The sequence below is a fragment of the Carya illinoinensis genome, chromosome 13 (genome assembly GCF_018687715.1).
Source record: "Carya illinoinensis cultivar Pawnee chromosome 13, C.illinoinensisPawnee_v1, whole genome shotgun sequence".
NCBI classification, from domain to species: Eukaryota; Viridiplantae; Streptophyta; class Magnoliopsida; order Fagales; family Juglandaceae; genus Carya; species Carya illinoinensis.
The window spans coordinates 17,280,470-17,301,219 of NC_056764.1; the positions used below are offsets into that span (position 1 = coordinate 17,280,470).

General features: G+C 36.2%; 1 protein-coding gene across 1 annotated transcript; it reads right to left on the bottom strand.

Moving 5' to 3' along the window:
- Positions 1-7,517: 7,517 nt before the first annotated feature.
- LOC122292365 (heavy metal-associated isoprenylated plant protein 3) lies at positions 7,518-10,316 on the bottom strand. Its single transcript, XM_043100686.1, has 5 exons — positions 10,156-10,316; positions 9,851-10,040; positions 8,916-9,121; positions 8,433-8,520; positions 7,518-8,337 (listed from the first exon to the last, which is right to left on the bottom strand). The coding sequence occupies exons 1-5, from the start codon at positions 10,162-10,164 to the stop codon at positions 7,838-7,840; spliced, it is 993 nt and encodes a 330-aa protein (XP_042956620.1). The 5' UTR covers positions 10,165-10,316; the 3' UTR covers positions 7,518-7,837.
- Between the last annotated feature and the right edge of the window lie 10,434 nt (positions 10,317-20,750).

Sequence of the window (20,750 nt, forward strand, 5' to 3'; positions counted from 1 at the left end):
GGATTCAATGGGAAAAACGAATCATATGATGGTCGTAAAAAATGTACTATTTATTTTATTTCTCATTCCTATGATGCGAGTGTATTTATCCTGTAATGTTGTGGAGGATGAGTTTTTAAATAAACTCTTAATGAAATTCTGTAGCTCTTATGAGTAGGGTGTAAGAATTATAGGAGCACCCTTGACAGATTTCACCTATGTGAGTGTGAGAGTGGGGCCGCTCTCTATGAGAATCGGGTTTATTCTCAAATACACTCATGAAACTGGGATTAGCACAAGGCCGTAATGTGCTGGCAAATAAAGCTCATGTTAACACCTGAGTTATTATGTGTAAATAATAATTCTTTATTTCCCTCAAGCAGTCATAGTTCAAGTCTGAGACCACTACTGACTCTGGAATAGAGGTTGTTATTTTACTAAGTGAGGGTTCAATGCAAAGCACACCTTCATGATGCATAATAATCCTTCTTCGTCTGGAAATATCTCTTATATATATATATATATTTTTTTTTTTTAAAAAAAAAATAGTGGGGGAATGTTGGTTTTTTTTTTAAATAATATTTATTAATAACGTTTTCTTAAGAGTCATTACTGGTTATTTATCATTTCTTTCAATAGCCCAGTTTTTTTTAATAAATATAAATCGTTATCTGTGAAAGTAATTTCTTTGCTGCCGTTATCTTATTATCCGAACGTTGGTGTTAATACCTCATAGTTGGTCTTTTTAGTACACTTAGGGATAATTGCAGGTAAAATTGAGTTTATGGCTTTGTACGTTTCTTTCCTTATTTTCAACTTTATTGAGGAGCTATTTATTTGACCTATTTTACTTACCGTTGGTATGGGTTAATGGGGGTAATAACTATAGCTATTTGGCCAACGTTCTGTTTACGGATCTTTGATAATGACCAACGTTTTTATTGTTTTTCCTTCTTTATTGCCCATATGCCGTATGTACAAATGGCTACCTTTTTTTTTTTTACATGCTAACTGATTTCTATATAATGGGAGCGTCCACCTAGTCTACGGAGAGGCTTTTGAAAGTAGTATTATCTTGATATACAATAAAATAAAATAGAGGGTTGTACGTAAATATTTGTTGAGTATATTTTCAGATAAAAGAAAGGTGTTTTTCTGGTGAAGCTTTGAGCTCAACCACTTGTGCAGAGTTGGTTCGGGCTATACGACGATCAGTTGGGCTGTTGTATCCTGGAGGAGTCAAGTCAAGAGAAGTTCTACTGCACCGGTTAATTTGAGACTTTGTACACCGCAGAGGGCTTGAATCTCCTTAAAGAAAGCGAGATTTACGTGCCTCAGTCCAAACTGGCCTCGTTTATATTTTAACTTTATTGTAATTTTTATTACATTATTGTGTAATTTCACCAACAACAAGCATTTTATTTAACATAAAAAGATAGGATATATGAGAAAGATGTGAGATTTTTCTACAAACAACCCATTACAATAAGTATAGTGTAAATGAGGAAAATAAATTGAATAGTTTTGGAATCAAGAAATTGGTTCCTGCAAAGGAGGTATTGTCTTAAAAGACAGTTTTTTACTATTCATTGTATGAATTGTGACGCCATTGCTAGAGGGAGTGATTATTGGTGGTGCATTGCAATTTGTTGGTTTGAAATGTTTATAGAAGAGACTGATGTCCTCATCTTCAAAATACTTGATTAAGAAAAGCGAAAATAAAGTAGGATAGACGCTATCAATTGGCTTGAATTGTTAGTCACTGGATTTTTTTATGTGCGCCTGTAATGGTGCGTGGAGGCCGCCATGTGCAAGTGATAGTGAGATAGGTTGAGTAAGATCAAATAGATTTGGGATGAAGAAACTACTGATATGGCATGTGTAGGCATCGAATGTGTTTTAACGTGACAGTATGTGGTGGTCATGCACAAGCTACTCCACACTCAGCTAGTAGATTGAAGGCCGAAGAGTTGCATGGGGGAACGCGTGTAGACAATCAGTCGTTGGAAAGCAGTAGATCAAGTATAGATTGAACTGGTCAAGAGAAGATGTTAAAAACACTAATAGATAAACCTATAAATAAAGCAGTACCAGAAATAGAATAGAGAGGAAGAGCAGAAGAGTTAAGGTAGAACAAGAAGATAGAAGATGGAGAGAATGAGGGACACTTTTTCTTTCGAGAGGAATGCTTTAATACACTTGTTAAGTTGTATTAGATCTACTAACATATAAATTGTTTATTGATAAATTTGCCAATTTATTAATAAAAAAGTTATGCATAAAAAAATATTAAGTTTGTAAAATAAATATATAAGTTAACGTAATTTAGTGTGATATATTTGATATTTTTATATTATAATAAATCCAACGTATTGTGACAAGATATTTTAATTTTTGCTATTTTTTTTTTAAATTCAATTTGTGGAATTAATATTTTATTTCAAACATTAATTGAGTGTTGATATTTCTAAATGCAATTGGAAAATGACTTCTCTACGGGGGGGAAAAAAAAAAAAAAAATCCTCCCTTTTACTTTAATACTCTTTTCGACGTGTCCTCCCTCTCACATGTGGATGAACTCATGCAATCATCACGTCTAAAGGGAAAGGACTTCAAAAAAACAAAGGGGGAGGGAAAAAAAAGCCTCTTTTGTTCACATGGATTTGGAATCTCAATTTACATATACTTTTTGTTGGTGAATATTATACAAAAGGAAGCCCAATAACACTGAACTTTAACTTTTAAAATGCACTGAAAATACTTTTAATCTATATATTACAATAGTTGTTCTTATAATGAGGTTGGTCTCTCACGAGGGGTTGAGGCATGGGTGCAGAATATCCGTGTATTCTCTGTATTTTCCGCTCTTCAGTGACACGCGTCACTTTCCCATTCACGGGGCAGGAAATTTGGGAGAGTTGCAAAGCCAACAGTACCACCCCCAGTACTCTATGATTTTCTTAATTGCCAAAAACAATTGGACTGAGAATATAAAGTAATTTTAGTTGTTTTTGTCGTGAGAACCTTTTTCCCACCCCCTTTTGGGAAGACTACTTGTTTGTACTATGTTCAGGATGCATGCATGGTATCATCATCATCATCATCACAATGTGCATCACATGTATGCATGCATGACAGCCCCCGAATCAACATGACGCTGATGATGATTCACACGTTGTCAATCTTTAGGGTCATGATGGAGTAGATAATGGAAGGTCTGCGTGCTTCAACACTTTAATCACACGAACGAACGCCTTAGCTATGTGATCCTCATGATTACATGTCTCGGTTTATAGACTATGAAGTGGCCACAAGATTCTTCTTTTCGTCATGAGTAGTGAAAGAATATTGAAAAGACGTAAGACATAGCTATAAAGGTTGTAAATGATTAACTTCAATAAAATTAGCATATGGTCCGTGTTTATCATCTTTCTGTATTTATATATATTTACGAACAATTTATTTATTTATTAAATATATTTTATTTTGATATAAATAGATTATTTATATTATATCTTATAATTTATAAGATATAATATATTGATAATAATTTGTAGCATGATCTCCTGTTACTTTTTTAAATACTTAAAAATATTCTTATTATAAAATTAGATATATTTACTATAAAATTAATGGATAATGCTACATGTACCGAGAGTGGCCACTGAGTGTGTAATATTTTTTGTTTTTTCTACGAATGTTTTAAAACTCCCTTAAATATTTCTTTTCAAATAAACATAAATTCATTATTACAAAAAAAATTCTTTAATTATTAAGTTAATAAAAAAAAAAAGATAAAACAGTGGACATCTCGTAGGAATAGTATTTTCCAAAAATATTACATACAAAATGATATGAGTCGAGTAAGTCGAGTTGCCTTCGTTTTTTCATCAGCGATACTACTAACTTAATGTAAAAGAGAGACACATATGAAGTGACTTTTGCAATATTTATTATTGTTTATAAGAATTTTTTAGAAAAAATATAATAAATACTTAATAAATTTTAATTAGTCATTTCGTTTGTTTAAATCCCTTTCACTCAAAATTTGTGACATTATGTATAGTATATTTTATACAACTTTATAATCATGTTTAATATAAAGAAAATGAGATTTCTTAAAATATTATATTTTTTACCTTTTTTGTTAATTCTTGGAGATTTAGAAATACTGCGAATTTTTTATTTGAAAGAAATAAAATATAATCATTTTTGTTTTTATTATTTTCGATCTGGGAATGGACCCACTTTAAAAATTAATTAAAACCAGTATGGCTCAAATTTTAAATTTTTTGGCATTGAATTAGATTAGACTGGACTGATTCGTATATATATATAATATAAAATTAATTTTTAATACTATATAAAGTATTTTTTATATATAATTATATATGACATAATTTTATATTATAATTTATAATATAAATTTTAATTTTAATTTTAAACATAAAAATTTATTTGATTATATTTTATTAATATATAATATATATTAATTACATTTTGTGGTCTAATAAATTCTCAGCATATTCTTTTTGATAAATACATAATATATTAATAATACTAATATATATTAGTATAATAATTACGTTTTATGATCTAGTATTAATACTGTTGGTATTTGGTAATTCACTTTAAGTCTATATATAAATAACTATATAAATAATTGTTTATGACACATTAATACTTGATTAAAATCGAAAAATCAGATCAAAATTGATAAAATCAAAAATACTGATTTAAGAGAATAATTGGTGTGATATCGATTCTTAAAAATATAAAATTGATACATATAAGTTTAATTTCAAAATTTGTCTACATTCAGACCGATTATATCCCTGACATCGATGGTCACCCAGGTCACTCGGGCACGACACTTATGTCTGGCACAATTTAATGTTTTTTTATTAATTTTAGTTTTATATATTATAGTGTTAAATATATTTTTAAATTTTTGGGTTATATGTGGCAGTAATTTATTGGTGTTGGTGCGACGTTTTGACGCATTTCTAACAGTATATTAATGAAAGGATTGAATTGATCAGAATTAAAATTAAAAGTTCAAAAATTAAAATTTAAGAATTAACCTGTTTAACGAAGAAAAAAATGAAAAGATTTATCAAAATCGTTTAAAAGCCAAATATATGTAGAAAGGCAAAAAGGTCAATTTGAAAAACTAAAAAATAAAAATGTATGAGAGAGAGAGAGAGAGAGAGAGAGAGAGAGAGAGAGAGAGAGAGAGAGATTTGCCTAGAAAGTGGGTGCCAGTCAACATTGGGGGACTCTTGATCACATGGCATTCTGGCATTAGGAAACTTTTTCTTTTTTTTTGTAATAGGCATTAGGTACTAAAATGTGAATTTCTCAACAGGCTAGACTGATGCGTAAAAAGTGAAAACCCTGAGATAATCAAGCTATAAATAAATAATGATATTAATGTAACATTTTTTACTATTATTTTTACAACCAGCCAATATAATAGTACCACTTTATAAAAATATTAATTTTTATTTTTAATTTTCAAAATTTAAGTAATCACGCTTCCATTCAAACAAAGTTACAAGGAACTTATAGAAAAAAATTGTACGCCTCTCATTGGTGGTGTAATTGGTCGCATTCAGTTTTGAATATATTTTAGAACCGAATCAGTATATATCAATTTTAAAATTTAAAAAATCGATATCACATTGGTTATATATCTGAATTAGTAATTTTAATTTTATCAGTTTCAGTCTAATTTTTTCGATGTATTGTATAGTATATATAATATAGTGATATATTATAGCATATTATAATATATAGTGATATAGTATTAGTACAACTATTAATATAGGATTTTAAAATTTAATATTATATTAATTAGTAATTTATCATATAATATAAAATTGTTTTATATATAATATACATAAAAATTATATAAAATCATATAAAAATATTTTATAGAATATAAAAAATTAAAATATATATGAACCGATCAGTTCGGTGTTAGAAAAATTAAAATCAAAATTGGACCTATTTTGACAATTTTTAAAAAAAAAAACCCGATAATAGACTGAACCAAACCTAATACTCAACCAAACCCACAGATTTGGTCTATTTCGATTTATCGGTTCTTCTGTTTTTTTTTGCCCGTACCTCCACCACTAAGAAAATAGAATTTTGCTACAAATTAACCACTATTTACATCACACACTCCACATTTATAACTTTTCATAGGATGTAAGAGTATTTTTAATAGGGTGTATGAATATTTTTCATAAGATGTAAGGTATGGATAATGAATAGTGACTGATGAGAAGAATTATTCTAGAAAATAATATAATCAAACAATTTTTTTTTTTAATCCCCGGTTCAATGGCATAGAAAGGGGCCAGCATTATGCCATTAATTACAGCCACAGTTGCAGGGATGTTCCGTAGCAACTGAGAGGGAGGAAAAGAAAGGGGTTGTTAACTATGGAGTCACGCAGATAACAGGTAAAAATGCCCTTTGGCTAAGCGCCCTTTAAACTCCACTATGGACATACTTTCCACGAAACGCCACCCTTGCCCTTGGAAGGGACAAAAGACCCACTATGAACAAACTACCTACAGGGGGACAACCCGTAGGAAAATCTCTCTGCTTCAGGACAACATACAGGACGTCCGCACCCACCCCTTAACACAGGACGTCCGCACCCACCCCTTAACACACACACACACACACACACACACACACACAAAAACAAAAGATAAAAAAATAAAAAATAAAAAAAAAAAAGAAAAATGTTGGGCGCGTTTCGCAGGTTGGTTTATGGGTCGAATTTAAATTCTCCCATATAATTCACTTCTGGGTCCCTCTATAAAACTCCAAAAAGGCATCTTCTTCGTACATATCTAGGGTTCAATCAATCATTGTTGGTTTTCCTTGGCTTTGTCGGCAATGGCGTGTAAGCATTTGTACGTCTGTAGGAAAAAGGGCTCGAGGGGAGAGTATACATTTCGCTTTTATTTACAAGTCCGACACGAGTGAAGAACACTGTATTTACTCGGATACGGGTGTAATATTCATATCCGTTTCAAAATAGAATATCTCGTGAGGCCAAATCAAGGCGAGGGGGGCTGAAGTTTAGTCAGTAGTGCAGTCCACGGATCCCACTTGTGTTTTGAGGGGGACCTCTTGGTTAAATACAAGAGGCGGGTGCAGAAATAATCTAAAACCAAATTCAATATGAAATTCAGAATCTTCCAGATCACACATATGCAATGATGTTGTATTGGACTCTTAATAGGTGGCATGTGGGACTCGATGGAATTGCTGAATGCGACTCCAACTCCAAAGAGACGTCCATTTCCAAAATATGGGGCTGGACATCATAAACACAGACCCCACAGCTAACCCATCTTTTCAATCTTTGACATAAACCCTTGAATTTCAAGTGCAAGCAGCCCTCTGAGATTTAGATAAGTGTCTCACCAAATGGAGAGAGTGATTGCCTCCAAATTACAGAATATGACACACACATCTTTCTGACGCGCATACCCACATTGACAAGAGTTTGATAAGCAAACGACAAACAAAACAATTTAACATTAGTAATTGGGATCAATATGATAACTAACACTTCAACATAAACAAATTGTCAATATTTAAACAGTATCAAACTAGGAACTGGGGATTAATATATTTAAACCCAAAAGCTAAGCTCTAGATAGCTACCGGTCCAACAAAACAACGGTTAAACCATATTCTCCTTTCAAACCTTAAAGCCCCCACCCAAAATCCCCAACATCTTTTACTACTTCTCTACAGTCTTATTTACACTTTCCTTTTCAAAGTAGTAAAATCTCAACTCCACACCTATATGATAAAATTCCTTTTTTCACATGACAGAGCAGGCATTTGGGTTTTCGTCACTGAACATCTGTGGGGCATGCAAATGCTGGGCATGCAAATGCTCTCCCACCATGCTTCCATGGCCATACCCAGGCTGCCCATATGGCCCATATGGCCCAGGCTGCCCATATCCCTGGTATCCATGACCATAAAAATTCCCATACCCGTATCCGAAACCATACCCGGGGTGTTGTACCATAAACTGATCCATTCTGTTCCCTTGAATCCCTTCCACTTTTGCAATACCAGCTGCATTTTCCTCTTGCCCAGCATCTCCTCCTCCACCCTTCTTCTTGCCCCCGCCGCCTCCATTACCATCCTTTTTCTCACCAACCTCTCCGCCGCCTTCTTTCTCCTTCTTGGGCGGCACGATTTCCACTTGCCTCTTCAGCTTCTCCTTCAAATTTTGAGCTAAAGTCTTTGCATCCATGGTGCCCTTTACGGTGACCAGATCTTTCTTAGTGTCGATATCCATATCCTTGAAACCTACAAATCAACAGAAGTATCTTCTCAATAACACTACACAACACTTTTTTTTCATTAAAAGGGCTGAGAGAAAAGATAAACTAGCTTCCCCCCACCTTTGGTCTTCGAAACCGTCTTTCGAATCTTCTCAATGCATCCCTGGCAGTGCAGATCCACCTTGAACATCACCGTCGTCACCGGAGCCTGTACCATTATATATACATATTAAAAAAATTAAAATAAAAGCAAAGAATACGTTCAACGTTGACTCAAAAACGTAAGTCGGAAGTTCACAAATTTCGGGCTCTGACGCTTTAATAAATCTGGAAGACAACACGGAGGGCAGGTGCTAAAATGCGCAGCGTATTAACCCCTGAAACCGTAATTGTACCAGCAGCTCCCAGGAGAGTTGAAATAAAATGCGCCAGGTGCGCAACGTAATGGTTAAACATAGGCGCAGACATCAAGAAGTTTGAGCAGTAGTACGAATTCTTTAACTATTTTCGATTTCTTTCTTTGGAAAAAAAAAAAAACAAGCAAAGAAGGAAAGAACGACAAAACAGGAGCACGTTAACGGGGACCAGTGGACTGGAGAGTACCTCTTTGGGTTTTTTATCGTCAGCTTTCTTCTCTGGTTTTTGGTCGGACTTGTCGTTGGCTTTGTTGTCCTTCTTGGGCTGCGGGGAGAGGAGATCCACCTTCTTCTTGGTCTTTTCAGCCAGCTTGTCCCGGAGTTCCGTCGGGTCCACGTTCCCGACCACCGTAAGTTTGTTGGCCTCCATATCCGCTTTCGCACCCTCCACGCCTGGACAAGCAAGCAGACCAGCAACATCATTTCCGGATTCAGAAGATAAACAGTAATAAAACAAATTGAAACTTGCTGAGAAGAATCAAATCAACAAGGAACTCAATTTTTGTCCGAGAAAAAAAAAATCTAGTATCGTAAAGAAACAAAGAAAAGTAGAATCAGGCTGGACAAGCAAGCAGACCAGCAACATTATTTCCGGATTCAGCAGATAAACAGTAATAAAACAAATTGAAACTTACTGAGAAGAATCAAATCAACAAGGAACTGAATTTTTGTCCGAGAAAAAAAAAAATTCTAGTATCGTAAAGAAACAAAGAAAAGTAGAATCAGGAACTCACTACTGGCATGGAAAACAGGCACAGGGTACAAAGAAAAAAAGGATCCAAAACTCGAAAAAATTGCAAAATAGAGATGCCAATGAGTAAGGAAACTTCTCAAATTATGCAGAGAAATATCTCAGAAACGAGACAGAGAAAGTATACGGAAACCCCAAAGAGGACGAAGATACAGAGCAGAGAATAACCAACCACTCATATGTTCACTTTCTAATTTACGAACAAATTCCGAGAAACAAATAACTACATGAAACTATTTTTGGCCCAGAAAGTTGAATCTACTTTCCAGCGTCATGAAAAAAAAGAAAAAAATTAATAAAAAATTTACAAAATTTTTTGACTAGAAAACGAAACAAGTTTATTGTACGACTTAAACGAAGAGATATAATACCCTCAAAGCCGCGAACGCATCTTATAATCTTCGAGGCGCAGCCCTCGCAATGCATGTCGATCTTCAACACCGCCGGCGAAATTGGATTCGCCTCCTGCTTCTTTTTCTCTCCCTCATCATTGTCCTTCTTCTTGTTCTCGTTGACGTTGACGTTCTCGTTCGTCTTCTGGTTGCTGTTCTTGTTCTTCTTCTGCAACGCATGGGCTCATTAGCATACACAGAACAGAACAAAAGAAAACCCAAAACTGAAGAAAAAAAAGAAATAACCCGGAACGGGAACGGGAACATTTAGCGAGTCGGCTCACCTTCCCCATTGTGAGTCGTTAGTGCTCTCGCCAAAAGTGAGCAGGCGATTGAGGAAGGGAAGCTCCGTATTTATAGCAGATAAAAGAGCGTAAAGGGCGTAGGGTAGGGTGGGGTGGTGCGCTGAAGGTGGTGCTAACGTGGTCGATCATGATGATGATGTTATACTTTATTACATGTATGTATGCATGCATGTGAAATATGTGGGACTAAAGTAGAGTGCAATGTACATGGCCAAAACCTTGCGCCGTGTGGGTTTGCGGCTCTGACAGCGTTTTGGCGAGAGGAAAGAAACTTCCGGGTAGATTGGGGCGTACGGCCTCGTTCAAGGGATAAGGAAGCCTCGTCATTTGGATGTTTTATGCGTGTCCCTGTTTGATTGAGTTTCGGTTCTAATTTTAGCATTTAGAAGAAGGGAAAAAAAAAAAAAAAAAATTATATATGTACAGTACTTCTATATGAAAGTTGTGGTTAAACTACCCGTCTATTTTATTGATGAAAAAAATAGTTCAATCAATAAAAGTGATCGATAATCGATTAAATTTTTTTAATTTTTATTTTTATTTAATGATTAAGAAAATAACTATTAATGAATTGATATTTTTTTATTTTTTAAAAATATTTGAATATCTTTATATATATAAAGTGGCTATCTAACGGAATTTTATTGGTTTAACGGTTTTTGTTGTTTTACCGTTAAAATTAACGCCGTTAGTTACATGAATAAATTAAAGTGGCTCTCTCTTTTTAAAAGTTCTTAATTTTTTAATCTCTCTTCCCAATCACTTATGAATAAATTCATAATTATTAAAATTCATGCAGCATGCATGATCCTGTAACCTATGCATTGATGATCATTTATTTATGAGGTATATTAGATATCTATATATATATATATTCTATTATATATATCTATATAAATTATATAAATATATATTCTATATTCTATTATATATATATGATCTTTTATATAAATTATAATTTATATATCAATTTATTTATGTGATTTAAAATTTTTATTCATTCCTTATATAAACAAAGAGAAATGTAAAATAATTAAGTTTAAATATATTTACCAACTACATTTACGAATACAATTATCCTAATAAAATATTATTTATTTATCAATTTAAATTCATTATGAAACATTAAAATCAAATAATAATATCTTATAAAAACCTTAGTATTTTATTTCTTTATAAAAATTATGTTACTTTTTAAAAATAATTGCTTTATTAAATTAAGAAAACGTGTCTTTACTGTTAACAGTTTATCTCCTGTGCTGCACATGTTTGTTTCAAGATTCTTTTTTTTTTTTTTTTTTTTTTTTTTATAAATTCTAAATGCTTTAAAACTGATTTAAGTCTATCTTACTATTTGATGTTAGAATTTATATATTTTTTTTCTAAAAATATTACATTATTATTCAAAATTTTTTCCTTAATAAAAATAATATTTCTATACACTGGACGAACGTCCCTTGGACGTTGCCCAACTACTAATATATAAAAAATATTTGAATATATATAAAAAATATTGAAAGAAAAGAAAATAATAAAAAAAAGTGTATTGCACTGGGCGGTCAGATTCTTCGATTAGATATCAGTCTCAGTAACAATCTCCTTTATTGATATGCTAAGATTTAATTTATAAAAAAAATTTGCTTTTAAATTTTACTAATAAATCAAATTTTATCAATGTCAATTAAATAGAGATCATGCTTTGCACACCAACTTTCAAATAAAATCTTTCTTAAATATACAATAGATTTCATATTAAATTTTGTTGTTCATTTAGTAATTTGAATAATTAAAATATTTTTAAATATTATATGTTTTATTATATACCTCACTTGTATTTTTTTCATATTTCATAACAAAAATTGCCTTACAGAAATTGAATTGTATACCAACAGAATAAATAAAAATAAAAGGTAATGGGTCGAATGATTTGAGAGAGGCTCATATTTTTTCATCGAGACAAGAAGGAGATCATTACATTAGCAATCCAACTAGTAGATTTGTTAGATGGAGTTGTTATTAATATTTGGATTTATGGCACTCCGATCTTCTATTTTGAAATTATTAAAGAAGATCTTCACACCTCTTTCTTTGGTCTTTTCCTTTGATCCTCTCTTTATGCTTTATATAAAATTAATATAGAAGTTCCAATATCTAAATCCGTAGGTGGGAGGTCTCCTTCATTTTTGGCTCTTGGTGGACTCCTCCAAGCAAACTTTTCCCTATTTATTTTATTTTTTTAATTTTGCCAAATTGGACATTGGTTCAAGTCATTTCTCTAATCGACTTGAGGAAGCCAAGAAAATTAGGATTCGGTGGGAAAATCAGGACCGTAGATTGATTTTCCCTTTTTGGCAATTTAGTTATATTGTATCTTTTTATTGGAGAAAAAACCTAGGAATATATTTGGCGAGTAGAATTTTCTATAAATTTAAAATTCTTTTAAAAAAATTTTAATAGAATTTCTATAGAAGGGTGGGTAATTGAGTTATGTCACATATAGTCACTTTTGTGTACCCTTTACACATTCCACTGATGTGATTGGCTAAAATAGTTATTTGTCTATTTTTGTTATTTTTATAGAATTTGAATGGGCATACTTGTGTGCATATTTGAATCTATGTGTAATATTTTTGGAAATCATTTGAGATTTGTAGATTTGTTATATATTTTTTGTAGATCATTGAGTATTTGGAACTTTTTTTTTTTTTTGCTAAAATTTCAAATCTCGGCCTAATTATGGGTGGATGTGTGGGAAAATATGTCCTCTTGATAGATCTTAGCCCCTTAATATGGAAGGGTAAGGGGCTAAGATGTGGACACGGATGGGGGGTGAGTGAATTTTTCCTCTCTGCCCAAGTAGGGATGGGGTATAATAAGGGTAGCTACCCGGCCGTATAGAGTGGGTAGAAGGCCTAGTTATTATTTGATGTGTATGAAAGCTTCTAATTCCGTTGCTTTTGATATACTAATAGTCATTCTGTTTCCCTAAACTATCATTCTCTTTAATATGTCACACGTAATAACTTATCCTATCATGTGATACCATATATCTTCAAGATAGAGTATTAAACCTCATTTGGAAAGGGTTTAATCCTCTTCTGAGGGCTTGCTGGGTCGTATCATGGGCTTGGCCCGAGGCACAACCCGATAACCTAGTTAATCCAAGGCCTATTCCACTCCAAGAATATTATAGCTAGCACTGAAGGAACTTATTACAAGTCCCATCATCCTATGCATGATGAAACTTTGTGGTGTAACTGGAAGGGCTTTAATCCTCTTCCGGGGGCCTATTAGGTCATGTCATGGGCATGGGTCTTAGCATAGCCTGATAACCTAGTTAATCTAGGACCTAGTCCACTCTAGGCATATATTAGCTAGCACCGAAGTAATAATCGTCTGGGAACTTCGGAAAAGGGCTATCTGAATGGGTAGTAGGCCCAATATCTTGAAGGCTTAAATTTCAAATAATGGGTGAGATAATTATCGTGTAACAACATGAAGCATTGTGAGCTCTACTATATCATCCAGGTAGGACCATGAAACCCATTTGAATGAATTGCTAGAGAGATCTCCATTATCTTTACTGACTTAGGCATCATAGGCATTTCCTTAAACCCCCAAGCCTCATTCCTCTTTGGTTGCAGGTGATCCTGTGTACAAAGCTATGAGTCACATCCAAAACACTTGGTGCCATTTGAGGGATTTGAACCCCTGACCACATGGTCTCAAGCAACCAGGGACCAGGAGGTGTCGTCGAGAAATATGGAATGGAGGATTGTAGAGATGGAGGAAGTAGTGAGGAAACTCATTGTTGAAGTAGAATCATTGCTGAAGGAGAACGATACCCTCAAAACAAAGAATGGACCATCAGGAGATGATACAACACCAAGCCAGGTTGATAGGATTGAGATGGAAGCACATAGCGTGGGAGCAAACAAGTCTCCCCATGAAAATGAAGTGATGAAAAAGATACACCATGACTTGTACAATTTGAGGAAATGGCCAAGAGGATAGGGACATCATCATCGTTCAATTAGTTGCTGACCAGCACCAATCTACCATACATCGCATAAAATCACGGTAGTACCCTTGCCGTTGAAATTCAAAGTACCTGCAATAGGCATATACGATGGGATCCAAAGACCCAGTGGAACGTTTAGAGACCTTCAAAGCTCACATGACATTTCATGGGTTTCCCGATGAAATCGTGTGTAAGGCCTTCCCTTTGACTTTGAAGGAAATGGCTACAGGATGGTTCGGGTTACTGCAACTAGGTTCCATTGAAATTTTTGAGAAACTTGGCAGACAATTCTTAACCTAGTTTATGATTAGTTGGAGGTGAAGGAGACCAGCAGCATACCTAATGACCTGTGAAACAAAGAGAAAAAAAGAGCTTGAAGGCATATTTGGCACAGTTCAGTAGAAAAAGAATTACAGCTGATGACCAAAATGAAAAGATCATGTTGGCTTCTCTACTCCGGGGTATTTGGCCGAGAAGCCCCTTTATGGCAGAGTTGGCAAGGAAAACCTTCCACTCTATGAGAATTCACGGACAAAGCCGACGATTTCGTCAATGTCGAGGACATGCTACTCGCCCTAACTGCTAGATCAAAATGAAAGGAGGAGTAGATGACGGAGCGGGGTTCAAAAAAAGATTGAGAAGGAGGACAAAAGGATAGGAGAGGCCAACACGAAGGAAGACAAGATTCTCACACAAGATGACACAACAGCAACCATGTACACTATTCTAGTGTGCATAATCAGGTTAAGGCCAAAGAGGCCAGACATGGCGAGGATCAGGGGCAATAGGCCCAGAAGTATTGCATGCACCACAATGCAAGCGGGCAAAGAAATGAAGATTGCCACACACTAAAATAAAAAATTGAAGAGATAAGGGGCAATGGCAAGCTAGAGTGCATTGTTGCTCAGAACACTACTCCACTACGGTGTTCGGGTGACAGGAAGTAGGAGCGCAAGCCCCAACGAAGTGAGAGCCTAAGATGGAGGGGATCACCAAAATGAGGAAGGAGATCACAAGAACTGCGAGACTGGTGTCCTAGGCAGGACACAAATTGAAAAAATCCACCCTTGGGAGAGATATGAACGATCGTCGGGGGTGGCCCAACTTCCTCTAGGAGGAAAGCATATGTTCAGTGGGCCAGGACGATGAGATATATAGTGTGGAAAGATAGGTAAAACAACCATGGATACATGTATTGCCCACCATCTATTTTGGTGATGATTATTGCAGACGAGTAGTTTACCTTCATGATGATGTGTTGGTGGTGACAATACTGGTGGCAAACTATACCACATGAAGGATATTAATTGATAATAGGAGCTCTTCTGATGTTCTGTTTTGGGAAGCATTTACCAAAATGGGAATTAAAGTAGACCAATTGTGCCCTGGATCGAGTACGTTGAAAGGTTTCATTGGGGAAGCGATGCAACTCATGGGCTCCATCATGCTACCACTATCAGTAGGAGCAGATCCGCACATTGCCACCATCATGACAAGTTTCCTCGTGGTGAGGACCCGGTTAGCAGACAATGCTATTGGTCGGCCTATGTTAATGCCCTGAGAGCAATCACCTCCACATATCATCTGAAGATGAAGTTCCCCACGGAGGCGAGAATTGGCGAAGCTCATGGTGAACAGGTACTTGCTTGAGAGTGTTACATTAGGAACTCAGACAAGGAGAAGCAAAAATAAAAATGGTTGAACAACAAGAAAATGGCACCAAGATCCCTCTTCTACCACTAGAAATACTAATGACCGAGGCAGAAACAAAGGATGAAGATGCCATGAGGGAGGGAGAAGTGGATGAGTACTTGTTGCCCTCGATCAAACCAAACCAGAAAAAACACTATGAAGATTTGAACTTGAATAGCAAGTAATGAAAGGCAAAAACTGAAACAACTCCTTACCAAGCACAAAGAAGTCTTGCATGTAGTCATAAAGACATTCCTAGAATTGGTGAGGAGGTTATAGAGCACAGATTGAACATTTACTCAGGCATAAGGCTAGTCAGGCAGAAGAGAAGGAATTTTAGCTCCGAGAAGTACAAGGAGATTGTGGAAGAAGTAGACCAACTGTTGGCAGTGGGATCATCAGAGAAACATAATATCCTGACTGGTTGTCGAACATGGTATTGGTGATAAAGTCCAATGGGAAGTGGCTGATGTGTGTGGATGGTTTTCTTACCCCACGAATAGACCTGATTGTCGATGCAACTGTAGAACACAAAATTTTAAGCTTCATGGACGCTTATTTAGGATACAATCATATCAAATGGAGCAAGCCAACCAAGAGAAGACGACCTTTATAACTGATCAAGGATTATATTGCTACAAAGTCATGCCTTTTGGCCTGAAAAATGCCGGGGCTACATACCAGAGGTTGGTGAAAATGATGTTCAAGCATCAAATAGGCTGAAATATGGAAGTTTATGTGGACGATCTATAGGTGAAAATCATAAAATTTGAGAAGCATATGGAGGATTTGAGGGAAGCCTTTAGAGTAATACTCCAGTACAGGATGAAGCTCAATCCAAAAAAGTCATTTGGAGTGCAATCGGGCAAGTTTTTGGGATTCATGGTGTTGGAGAGAGGGCATTGGGGCCAATCCTGAGAAGCTAAGGATTATCATTAAAATAAAGTCTCCCACGAATCTAAACGAGGTATAGAAGTTGGTGGGAAAAATAGCGGGTCTCAATAGATTCATGTCCCAGTCAATAGATAAGTGCCTCCCTTTCTTCGAGGTTTTGAAAAATGCCCAAGATTGGGACTCTAAGTGTGAAGAAACTTTTCTATGATTGAAGAAGTACTTGGCACAACCGCCATTACTCAGCTAGACCAAGCAAGGGGAACCCCTTATCATTATATCTAGTTGCGACCCTAGAAGCTGTATCCGCTGTATTGGTAAAGGAGGAAGGAAAGGAACAAATGCCTATGTATTACATAAGTAGAGCTCTAATGGGAGCATAAACAAGCTACCTGAAGATAGAACTGATTGCTTTCATCATTGTGATGGCTGCACAGTGTCTGTAGCCCTATTTTCAGGCCCACCCATAAAAGTTATTACCTCGGCACCCTTACAGAAGGTATTACAAAGGCTTGACACCTCGGGAAGGCTACTAGTTAAGTGGTCCATAGAATTAAGGGAGTAGGACATCAGTTATGTTCCTATAATTGCTATTAAGGGACAAGTTCTGGCTGACTTCGTAGCAGAATTCACAAACTTCCAAGAAGAAATGCTAAAGGCTCCAACTAGGAAGCCATGGCTAGTGTAAGTGGATGGATCATCTGGTCGAACAGGGGGCAATGTAGGAGTGTACATGGTAATGGGTGACGGGGTTGAGACAAACCATATGATACAACAGAATTTCAAGGTGATAAATAATGAAGTTGAGTACGAAGCGATGCTCGCCAAGTTGGCCATAGCAGAAACCTTGGGTGGGAAAGAAGTCAAAATGAAGGTAAACTCACAAGTGGTGGTTGGCCAATTCATGGGGGAGTATCTAGCAAAAGTAGAAAAGTTAATAAAATACCTCCATCAGGTGTAGGAAGGGTGTAGTCGCCTTCAATATTTCCAGATCAAGCGAATCCTGATGACTTGCAAAATTTCATATTGCAGATTTTACAAGTTCGCTCGAGCGGAGGCTTTTGGCCGCTCGAGCGAAATCAGGCAGAGTCGAACGCTCGACGCGCGCTCGACACCCCGCTCGAGCGAACATCGTATTTTGACAGATTTTAGGTTTTCCGCCGTGGGACCATATAAAAGCCATTTTTCACTCTAGAGCCGCGAGTTTTGACTGGAGAACACTCTTTGGGACAGAAAAACACAGCTAGAAGGATTCAATTCATTTGTTTGGAGACGGGATTCCAATTATTGCACGTACGTTGGAATCATACACGAGCACGGACGAGAGAAAAGCGTTGAATCGTTCCCCTGAGCTTTTGACGACGAGTTGAGGCTGCAAGGAGGATTTTTCAGTGTTTATTTTCTTCTTCCCATCTTCTCAGAACAATTATGGTGAATTCGTTTATGTTGAATTCCATTTCTAGCATGAGCTAAATTTTCTTCATTCTAGGAAAATGATGTAACCTATTTCCGAACTATGCTTGATTGTCTATGCTAATTTAATGCAATTCTCTCTTTGTTTATCTGATTTATTCTGAATTTATTGCTTCTAATTAACTGGCCATTGATTAGATGATAAGTAATCTTGTGATTTGCTATCGAAAGAGGGAATCATAGGGTAGATCTTGGATATTTCAGCATAGGTAAGTATAGAGATCGAAAGACTTGTATGAACCTATGTAGTCATTAAATCATTGATCTTATTGCGTTCTTGATTATTGAATTTGCATATTCTTGTGTGAATTGATAACCAAGAGTCAATTCCAATTGACTATCGAAAGAGGCTTTTGGACGAATTAGAGATTTGCTAATAGACAAAAGAGGTTTAAGTTAAATTAGCTGGATGAGAAAAGCATAGTGAAGAATTAGGTGAAATTGATTTCCTAGAAGTTTTCTTCCCCATTGAATTTGATCTTTGAAAGTCAGTTTTATTTTCTTTGCTTATTTCTCTTTGAGTTGATCTAAATTTATTTGCAAGTACAAAAACCTTAGCGATTCCTCTAGATAAAATTGAGATTAGTATAATTTTGGTATTTGGCAAGAGTAAGGTACCAATCCCTAAGGACGATACTCTACTTATTACTTTACTATAAAACTACGATACTGTGCACTTGCAGTTTTGCACCGGTCAAATCCCTCGGGTTGACAACTAGAAAGCTAATCATTTAGTGTGAGCGGCCTCGGCAAAGAAGGAAGAAACTTTGCCTTGGAAAGTAAGCATCTTGGCAATCAACACACCGGCTATAGGAGCCGAGATCATTGAGGTAGGAAGGCACACCCTGGCATGGGCGGATGGCATAATCAGATATTTGGCGACTAGAAACCTCCTTACCTCCCATGAGGAAGAAAGGAAGGTCAGGAATAGGGCGCCTAATTCACTATAATAGATGGAACGTTACACAAGCGAGGATTCTCAGCGCCATTATTACTAGGATGCATATTGAAAGAAGAAGTTGACTACGTCATGAAAGAGGTGCACGAAGAAGTATGTGGAAATCACTCGGGAGGGAGATCCCTCGTCGTGAAAATCTTGAGAGTAGGATACTACTAGCTAAACACCCTAAACAATGCAAGAGAATATGTAAAAAGATGTGCCCAATGCCAACTACACACACCGGTCCCAAATAGCCCTCTTGAAGAATTGAAGGCGATAACCTCCCCTTCGTTGTTTGCTTAATGGGTCATATACCTGGTTGATCCTATGCCCCCAAGCAAGGGGGGGCACTAAAGTCATCATAGTGACTGTAGATTACTTTACCAAGTGGGCCGAAGCTGAAGCAATGGCAACGGTGACTACCCAAAGAGTCACTAGTTTCATGTGGAAAACAATAATATGTAGATTGGAGACACTACAAAGCATTATCTCCAAGAACGAAAAATAGTTTGACTCCTACCATTACCGAAAGTGGTGTTTTGAGTTTAGGTTCAAGGTCAAATACTTATCCCTAGGCCACTCTCAAGCGAACGGGCAAGTTGAAGCAACCAACAGGACCATTATAGGAATATTAAAGAAGAAGGTAGGTGAGAAGAAAAGGACTTGGGCATTTGAACTTTCTGGAATCTTGTGGGCAAAGAGAACGACGGCGAAAACATCAATCAGCAAAACACCTTTCGCCTTGGCCTACGGAAGTGAAGCAGTGATACCAGTGGAAGTGGGGTTACCTAACCACATGAGGAAAGGTTTCGACATCGAGAGAAATGACATAAAGCTAGAAAAAAATCTTGACTTGCTGGAGAAGAGAGCAAATGCAGAGGTCAGAGTGGTAGCCCACAAAAGGCAAATGGAACAATATTTCAATAAAAGGGTGAGACCGAGGTCCTTCAAGGTGGGCGGCCTAATCCTAAAGGAAATAGGTGTAACTATAGCAAAAGAAGGGAAGCTTGGGCCACTATGGGAAGGGCCATACATCAAGTTAGCCAATCATCACCTAGAGCTTATCGCCTCAAAGACACCGCAAGACATTAGCTGCCCCGCCCCTAGAATATTGAGTACTTAAGAAGATACTACGTTTAACTTAAGGTGTATTAATTTCGGTACAATAAATAAATTACTTTGATTGCATAGAACCCTATTTTCTCTCATTGCCTTAGTAGCCACCTGGCTACCAATCGCCAGAGTTACGTGGCTGAGGAACCCTTCCGCTGCACCAGTTGCTAGAGTTACCTAGCCAAGGCACCCTCCCGCTACACCCCTAATCAGAGTTACGTGATCGAGGCACTCTCCTGCTACACTCTTTTTGCGCACTCTCCCGCTACACTCTTTTCTCCAAGGTTATGTAATTGAGGCACCCTTTTGACTATACCACTTGCTAGAGTTACGTGGTCGAGGTACTCTCCCACTACACTCTTTTCGCCAATTGAGGCACCCTTGCCGCTATACCACTCACTAGAGTTATGTAGTCGAGGTACTCTCCCACTACACTCTTTTCGC